This window comes from Mesitornis unicolor, unplaced genomic scaffold (assembly GCF_000695765.1).
Source record: "Mesitornis unicolor isolate BGI_N332 unplaced genomic scaffold, ASM69576v1 scaffold48390, whole genome shotgun sequence".
NCBI classification, from domain to species: Eukaryota; Metazoa; Chordata; class Aves; order Mesitornithiformes; family Mesitornithidae; genus Mesitornis; species Mesitornis unicolor.
In genome coordinates this window covers 3,648-13,684 of record NW_010158570.1, presented here as the reverse complement: position 1 = coordinate 13,684, position 10,037 = coordinate 3,648, and the positions used below count along the sequence as shown (strand labels likewise).

Genomic DNA, 10,037 nt, shown 5'->3' with positions numbered 1-10,037 from the left:
AGTCAAGTTTTTGTACTCTCAAAAAGATTTAACCTGTTTATTTCTCTTCCAGGCTGAATTAAACTATTTTTAACCAAGTAATGGTTGGTAAAATTAGTCTAGGTAAGACCAAAATATCATCAAAACTAGTTAAAACAATAAAGAACATAAAGATTGTGAAAATTAGAAGCTCTTACCAAAAGACTTCACAATTTTGGAATTGCTACGTAGTACAAAACAGATAACTAATGTAATGACGAAGGTGATACTAGTAAATGTTTCATCTTACTTGTCCAGGGCCATGCTGGTAGGCATGCTCCTGCCAAATCCTCGGACACCCATCTGACAGAAGTATGGAATGCAAGACAGATTGGCAGCAATTATAGCCAATGAATCTGACGCGTTAACAAAGAAACCATTTTGGCCAAGGATCATGTAGCGGTCCTGGAGAAGAAAAGAAATTCAAAAAAGCACCTTAAATTCCATGTTTTAGGGCATGGTAATTTCTTTTATCAGATCCACTGCAGGCAAGGAAAAAAAGAATATGCTTTGGGTTACTGGCATCCCTCCTTAGGCAGGATAATTTATTGGCATCATTCTGGCAGGTTTATAATCTCGCTGTCACACCATCCACCACTCCCTCCAGCCTTGCAAATCAAAGCTCTAGATCAGTCCTTAGCTTCAGCCTCCTACATGACACTTCAGTAGGTCTGTTCCTGCCACGGAATGCTTGTGCGGGAGAATCCTTTTACCAATGACACACACTATAAGGGGAGTAGGAGGTTGTTCTGTGTTTACTGGCATCAAAAAACAGCTTCTGTTCTTCAGAATCTTTTCATCTTTCTCTCAGCCTGCTAGGACAGAAAGTTGTAACTGTAATACTTTGCTGTTTATAAAGCTGATAATATGACATTTAAAAAAACTAAAACAAACAGAGATTATTATTCAGTGCCTTATCTAGCTAAAAATCCCTCAATTTAGGATGTTAACCAAAAAGGACTTAATTCGGTTACTACTTACTGTGACACGTCCATTTCAACTATATATGCTACTCCCTACCCAGAGAATAGAAGTGTTACACTGATACATGAGAAAAACAGCCTAATACTTAAAGAATACTCGTTCTGGATTCAAATCCTGCTTGATTTGCAGTTATCTGTAGAGAGAAATTACAACATATGTGTCTGATTTATGAGCTACAAATGCTATCACTTGCATCTGAAAGTAATACCGCTTTCAGCTTTGAGGGCTTACTGAAAAGGAAAGTAATTATACTTATATGCCTCATATCTGACTCCAGACAAAACAACAACTATGGTGAAACCTCCAGAGAGACCAAGACACTTACTCCATCAGCATCAAAAGCTGCTCCAAATCCATACTCTCCACCTCTCATAGCCTCCACCAAGGCAGTTGCGTATGTTAAATTAGGATCAGGAGGCTGTCCACCAAAATCCTCCAGAGGAATACAGTTTATGGCAGAATTTGCAGGAGCTCCCAATTCATCACACAGGATTCTTCTCACGTAAGGTCCCATAACTGCAAAAACAGAAATCTGCCATGCAATCACAAAAGCGTATGCTTGACATTCACATTTTTCACAGCACTATAGAGACTTCATAAAAAACATACTTTCAGCAATTCTATACATCCGTCCTAACATCAAAAGACAAACTATTACTTCACAAAGGACTAGTGATTGTCCCACTAGTAAATAATCAATCGGCATTTCAGCAATGGAAACACAGTTTCCTCACTAGTGGAAGTGAAAAGTAATCATTGAATGGTGAAATATGCAAGTTTTATTTATCCATTATTAAGTAAAGAAATTACACTGAGGGTTTTTCCTCATTGGAATAAAAAGAATATGCCATTCTATCTGTCCTGGAATACAAATTAAACACATACCAGCAAGAAAAGTAAACATTAGAGGAATACAAATAGGAAATAAACTTACCTCAATCTTTTAATTCTTATTAAAACTACAACAGGTTTGTCCACCAAAGAATTTCACCACATTTTAGTTACTACCATGTAGATAACAAATAAAAACTTTCTCAAAACTAATTCCAAAATAACTGCTTTGTTCTGTTAAAGATATGGCCAACTAAGACCTCAACTCATGCTATTATATACCACAATTATTATATACAACACTGCAGGGTATCCCAGAACATCCTCTGCATTCATTTTGGAGCAGCATTTCATTTCACCTACATTTCAAACTAACAAACTGGGCCTTTTATATTGTCCTGGAATTTCCCATCCTAATTTTAACCACCAAACAAAAGTATATGATCTGCTATTTTTTAACCAATTAATTTTCATTTTAAGTAACTACAAGGAATATTTTCTAAGTATTAACAGAAAATTTCTATCAATTCAGCCCAGAAATAAAAGGATCCTGAACACATATGGACCTTCAAACGCAGTCATTATCAAACTGTACAGAACATTGTTCAATCTCACAATCAAATCCTTTGCTTCTATGGAGAAACTGCAATGTTCGTTGTGTACGAAATCTACACTTGCGCATTTGGTGGCTGAACAGACACTAACAACATACTGAGCTCTCTGCATCCCTGAGGCAGGTGTGAACAGGTCACTCAGAGGTAAAAAAAAAAGCAATTGTTTGCTCTCTTGTGCTCTTTCTCCTACCTTACTCCCCAATCTTCCTAAATGGAGCAACTGTAACCCGAAGTTAAACTATGTGAGATACCTGTGTTCAAGAAAATATAGATGTCAATTCTGTAAAATATACAGTAAACAATTATTTCTTATTAAAAGTAGAATCCTGAAAAATTACTCCTTTCTATGCCAATGTTAAACTATCAATGTCTACAGACATAAAAGCATATTCCAGAGCTGCAGAGGGAAAACAAACTTTGGAAGACAATTTGTCCACATACACACATAGCCCCTTCTAATGTTCACTATATTGTGGCTGGTGACTCACTTTTGGCTAATGCACCTCATCCAGAGAGTCTTTTGATCTGATGCCACCCAGAAAAGGACAAACCCTAACTATCTTTGGTAGATTCCTCTAGTGTTTATTCAGTTACCCATAAACACGTGAGCTACATTTCAACTTGAATGTGTCAGGCCTCAACTTCTCACTATTGATTCTTTTTGTTATTTTTGGGAATACTGAGCAATAATTTTTATGCAGAAAAAAACCCCTAAACTTTCTCTGTTGTATAAACAAATATTCTTGTATACACTTACTGTATATGAACTATGTATTATAGTACGGCTATTTCTCCACAAAGATACTATTTACTACCTTGTAAATAAAAAAAACTCAGTTCTTTAAAATTTTTCTGATGCATCAGTTTTTCTAACCCTGAGACAGACTACACATCTTTTTGATCATGTGTAGAATTACTCAATACTCAGTTACAGATCTGGACGGCAGAGCTCTACACACTATTCCAGTAAAACTGTCTCCAATACTGTAGGCCACAGGAGGCAGTGCCTTTCTCATCGCTTCCTCTGCATTGTTCATAGACACCATCTGCCCTTTTGCCACAGCCTGGCAAAACTGGATGTTCACACTGACTGTATGCCCACTATGATCTTTTGATCAGTGACTTCCATACTGTACTAGATAAAATGCTTTACAAAAGATTTGTTAGTCTATCCAGCTCCATTTATCGGTCTGTTTTTGAAATCCCACTAAAGAAGGAAACACGGTTGGTTTGATGGAATTTATTTTCCGTAAGATAATGATGAATGGCATTACTTACATTCCTATCTTTCAACCCATTATCTATACAAATCTTTATTTTTTCATGATGCAGCCTAAGATGGATTTCATACAATTCTATGCCTCCTCAAATGACATAGCTTGTACTTTTTAATACTGGCACAAAATTGGTCCCCTTGCTGTCTCTTGTGACATTTTCTTTTATCTTGTCCTCAAAACAATGAAATTTTTTATCAGCCAACATTAGTGAGACAGAGGTCTCAGGCAGCTCTTTAAGGACTCTTGAGTGCAATCTATTCAGACTTAACTGATTTTATACTATTCAGAATTTACTCTTGGTAGAGACTGTCTTGTAACCTCCTTGGTTACTGAACATTGCAACATACTTCATCACTCTCTCATGGCAACATTACCTCATCCTGCTTGCATCCAAATGCAGGAGGAGAACATTTTCTGGATACATATGCCTTCACATCTTTATCTTTTATAAACCTCTTTGCCTAACAAGGGACCTAACCCAATGTTAAGGCTGCCCTTGTTACTAGTATAATGTTCAAATCCTTCCTTATTACTCTTAACCTTATTTTAAAAGTTTGACTTTTATAGACTGTACTTTTCTTGGGAGACTATTGCAGTGTACCATCTTTATTGGGAAACTATTACAGTGTATCTACAATTTTCTGCTGATAGCAACTTGAGTTCATACCTCCATTCATAGCATCAATCCTTATTTTAATCTGGTTGGGTCCAGTCAGCAAATTTCTGATTGCACTGAAGTCAAAGATACTTCGAAGGAGATTGAGGTAGATATCCACAGAATCCACAATTTCCACTAGAAAAATTCAGTAGAAAAAGTTCAGTAGCATAGTTCACCCATGGTAAAATGTATCTTTCAGCACACTTCCACCAGCCATGCAGCTCAAACGAGTGTGCAACCTCTACATTATACGGATTTGCTCTGAAGCCCATAAAGGCAAAGTCAAAGACTTCCACTGATTTCAGTGTGGTTACATCAAACTTTAAGCCTTTCAAAGATCAACAGTTCTGCATGTTAAATGACTGCAGATATAATACAAGTTGACAGTTCCTGTTTCACTGAAAACATTCATAATAGTATATTATATCACAGTAAACTTAACATTCATCAAATCACTCAACAACTTTTCAAGCTAAACGGGTTTATTCTTAGAGGATGGAGGATGCCTATGCTGAATGGAAGCCAAACATTCTATTCCTTTATCATACAGCAGTATCTATTCACATCATTCCATCAGGAAAGACACATAGTCTATTCTGCTTGGTTTTGGCCCCTGGAATATCTGTCTGCAGTTTGCTGTCAGTCTACCACTATAATTTGCATTTTATATCTCACTGATCTAAGAAAGCTAGGCTCAGCTACAACATTTGTTTTTTGGTAAAGTTTTAGTAATTTGAATTCTGAATTCCTAAAAGAAGACCACTACATTTTTTCTAGTTCTTTTGGACACAAAATATTAAACTAAAATGAAATTATGAAAGTAAGCCTGTCATAATGAAAGCAGTTACCAAACAACCGTCAAAAGCCATGCTTTTCTCTTATCTTGGAATGTATTACTTTTTCTGATTAAATTAAAAAGCATATGTTATACAAATGTCTTTTTATCTGGTTAAATGAGTATGCTTGAATATTTTAGTTACAAGTTAAATTATTACTTAGAATATCAGGTGGCTTTCCTTAGAAACACTGACCTCACTCTAATGCTCTTCTTTAGGATAACATGAAAATGACACAGACATTTTATGAGTCTGAGAAAAACGCCTATAGATACCAAAGATACACTTGAATGGAGAAACAAAAAAGGTACTTGAGGTGGAAAAATAACTGTAAAACCTATTTGAAAATTATTTAATTCTACAGTATATGTTGAAAGTCTCAAAGATTCACAAAAATTACATTACTGCGTATCTCCTATGCCTTAATCTTAAAAATGTTTAAGTAGGCTCTAAGCATTACACATGAACAAATGCCTCAACTTCAGTGGAGCTGTTCACATTTTAAGATAAAGTCTATGTAGGATTAAAGTCTAAAAATTATTCTAGCTCCTGCCAAACCCAACTGGTTTACTCTCAGTTCCTTCAACATGTCTGTAGCCTTGATACACAGGAGTTAGTTCACACAACTTAAAAAAGTACAACTTTTAAATACATGAGATAGTAACTTAAAATACTTTAAAAATTATTTTCATTCTTTTTGCATTTTCATTCTGCATTCAGACCTGTGTAAACTGTACTGATTCATGCACTTGAAGCTTCAGTAGGAAACCCTGACAGTTCTACTGTATTCTGTGAAGAGATGACTGGAAAATAATTTTTCCTTAGAAAAACATTCAGACAAATTGCAATTGTTTTTAATCTAATTTCAATACTACCTGTTGGGTGGCAGGGGTGTCTCATTTTCATTTAGAAAAATACAATTTGGAGACATTAAAAAGTTGAAAAAGCAAAATTTAAAACCGCAGCAATCATGATTCCAGTGGCAACCAGAGCTGAATTTTATTTGCTTTTTGTTTGCCTAAAAAGATGAACATGTGCTTTGCAATCAACAATATATTTTTCTTTTAATCAAAACCTTTATTTATCAAAATGTACTTTGTCTCAAAAAATAATGTTTTGGCAGAAAATAAACTGCCTTTAACTTCAGGGAATCAGGAATGAGGAAGAGTTTTTGAGGTCACACAGTTTTCCGGTATTTGAAATACTGTCTGTACCCCTTCCTTTGCTTTTGACTCCTTCAGGACAAAACTGCTGTGTTAGCTCATTTTAAATCATATGTAAGCATAGAAGTATCCATGTGCTTAAAATTAAACATGTGCTTAAGCACTCCCTTTATGTTTGGAGTCACTGGATATATAGTGCCTTACATATCCCACAACTTTTCAGAAAGCTTGAGCAAAGAATCAATAAACTGAGACTTTCATGAACTCCTTTGTCAATTAGATTTACATGAGCAAACAGTTCCTAGTCCAAAAATGTCTGTGCTTGGTGTTTAACTATTAGAAAGCCTAAGCACATACATCTGGCAAAGGTATTTGGCTAAATGATGAGGCTTGATCCACTTAAAGCTCTGTAACACAGCTTCCTTATATGCAAAACTAAGAACCTGCAGTAAGGCATTTTTAAGAATTAAAGTTCTGTTTAAAGAATTACGCATTATAATTTTGCAGCAATTCTAATATTTAGAATCAATGGAGGTAGCATTCATAAAAGCACACATTGATACCTCGGAAAGGTTTGAATTTGTTCTCCAGATCAAATTCTTGTCTTCCTAGGCGTGACAAATCAACTCTGAGATCGGGACAAATGGCATATTCCTCCAAGGTTTTGCTGATTTGATAGATTTTTTCTGAAACTATATCTGGAGCAGGTCCTGTAAGAAAAAAGAATGTGGCAGGCGATTTTTTTTCAGTGAAGTTTCCCTACTTTAAAAAGTGAGTGCTATAGCAAACATTTTTCTAAATATATTAGTTATTAAAGAATAAACCCAAACAAAGAACTGCAGTAAATAAAGTCTTTTATTTGAGTGTAACAGAGGCTTAAAACCTTTTTTTTTAATTGTAACATGGAAATACTCAAAATGTGCATTACTCACAACATTTTGATTCACATGGAGTATTTAAATCAATCATTATCCAGGGCAGAAGGCACAAAGGAACCAAAAAACAGCTCTCTTTCTTTGGGTTTATTGCTCAAAGACCGCCATTTTCTTACTTTACATAGAATCTCAAATTATGTATTAAGAGAAGGACTGTCCTTCAGCAATTGTTTCTTGTGTTTCATAGGGCTTTCTGCAAATTCACACTTGAGATAGCTTTGTGTTTCAAATTATTTCATTAGACATTAATTATAATTTTAAAAAGTCTTACAAGTTTGACAGTGTTGTTTTCCTGCTGTTTTCCTTCAATGGCTTAATGAAATGTATCATTGCTAGAATACAAAATACCTTAATTGCTTAACAAGCAATTATGACCTGGAACAGTTATGTCATTCAGAAACAGAAATCACAGCTTAATTGTGGATTACTTCTATTGCCAAATCCTGAAAACTGGCTCTATTTTTAAAGATTTACTGATAAATAAAAGTTGCAGGCTTGATGCAAAAATTACCAGATGAGCTATGTCATACGTAGTGCAAGAGCTGAGTCTGAGTTACAACACAAGTCCTTCCTGGCTTATCTGACTCTTCATTGCTTATATCAAAGCCACACTTCCACTATGAAAAATTACTTCCTTTATTCTCTTTCACTTGCTCTGTCCTAATTGAAAGCCTGTGTCTTTTCAGTGCTAACTTCCCACTCCTCTAGCAATGCTGCTACATTCAGTGTAGCTTTCCCACATAAACGTGTTTCATCTCAGATGTAGCGTACCAGATGGTCCAAGGCAGTAAAATAAGTAACAGTCACTTAACTCTTCATTTGACTTAGAAAATTACTTCATACTCATCTAATCCAAACCCATTCAATGGGTGAGGACAGGTTTCATTAGCTCCAAATCATCCTTGATAGATGGATGTACTGTCTACTGATATTTCCTGCTAAGGAGATCCCACAGTGTCACTCACCATTCTGTTCTACAGGAAAAAAAATGCTTCTGCCCAACCTAGCTCTGCGCAATAGACTGAGCAAGAATGCAGAGCAACAGTACCCTTTCCTAGGAGCTTGTGCTGGTGCCTAACCATTCTCTTATTTCAAAAGCCTTGCCTAATACATAACTCGCATTTACTCAGCTGCAACTTAAACCAACTACTTTTCACTATGTCCCTGCTAATTATCACAAGTAATTGCACCTTGTGACCTGTACATGAGGAGTGTTTCATATTTAAAGCTTAATAGCCTGCTTGAATTTTCTTTTAAAAAGCAAAGTACACCAAAAAGAATGCTCCACCAACTGTTACCCATTTATCAAACAGATTTTAGGTGTACATGGTGTTTTAAAGTTTATAGAGTGCTAATGCGTCTAATGGTTTGGCTCTGGTATGTTTGTGCTGTGACACTGTCTTTCTCACTGTCTGAACTTACACAGTCCCTTTAATCTCTCTGGGATTCAAGCCTATTCTGTTTATAAAATCACACTGGTTTAACAATGCACAGTTTTCAATTAAACATATTAATAAGGGAGGAGAATCCCCTTCTCAAGTTCTCCCATCTTCAACATGGGGAAAGAAACATTATTTTAAAAGCACTTTCTTTTTTCTTTTTTTTTTTCAGATGGAAAGCACTCTGTAAGTGTGAGGTATACAAGGCACCAGCAATTGTCACCATGATGTTTTATGGGTGTACACAGATCTATAATACAAAATGTAAATAATGTATAACACACCTACATGTGTTAGCTTGCAAGATATCAGCTATATACACTATTTCCATTATTCAACAATGGAATTGCGATAGTTAAAATGGTACAACCCTTTCCCTGAACAAGAACAGTTATTTCCTGGGCAAACATGGGAAGTGCTTTCTTCCATACAAGACAATGAATTATACTCATTATGAGTTATACTTCTGAAATTACAAGGTTTAAAGTAAATGTCAAGACAAGCAACACAGAAATATGAGCAAAACAGAGCTCCCTCACAGGCATCTTTATAAAAGGATCAGAACTGTTACAATGATCTGGCAGACTACATAAAACAGGATCGCAAACCTCTTGTTCATGGAAATCTTACAGCTATCATAAGGACTTCAGTGAACATCTAATGCTTATACCGATGTAAACAAACACACTGCTATTACCAAAAAAAAAGAGGTATGCACAGGTTCATCACAGTTTTAACAGAATAAAGGAAAAACATATAGTTAAAGTCAGCTAGTTATCCTTGTCAGCATTTTTTCATCACACCGAGATGCAGTGTTGTGTTATTAAAAAAGAAACCCACCTCCATTGGCAACCTCAAACTTGACTCCAAACTCTCCTCCAGGTCCCCCAGAACTGTGGCTGGCTGTTAGAATAATTCCACCAGCTGCTTTGATCTTTCGGATGATACATGAAACAGCAGGTGTGGATAAGATACCATTCTGTCCAATGACCAATCTGCCGATCTAGGAGGAAAAGGAAGTCAAAGCACTCTGAATGGTACTAAACTTTTGAAAATTAATAAACTCACACTCATATAGATGTACATGTACAGGATATAAATTTTAAACTCCTAATATGGAACCTATTCTTTTGCAAAGAAATATACATACATGAGTTGGCTGCATATTAATCTGGAGTGCTGACAAAAAATATCATATCCTGGCACATTCAACCTGTGTACTGGCAGTAAAGCAAGAGCACAGCCATGGCAGTGATTTGCAAAGCCCCCAAGCATAGCACTA

General features: G+C 35.7%; 1 protein-coding gene across 1 annotated transcript; it reads right to left on the bottom strand.

The window, feature by feature from the left end:
• Positions 1 to 268: 268 nt before the first annotated feature.
• On the bottom strand, positions 269 to 9,800 carry LOC104540105 (putative PGM5-like protein 2; the record flags this gene model as incomplete). The annotated part of the gene is given in 5 exon segments (XM_010183835.1): positions 269 to 423; positions 1,328 to 1,518; positions 4,392 to 4,517; positions 6,945 to 7,091; positions 9,596 to 9,800. Coding segments are annotated over 5 exon segments (824 nt in total), but the record flags the coding sequence as incomplete, so codon positions are not given.
• Positions 9,801 to 10,037: the final 237 nt, after the last annotated feature.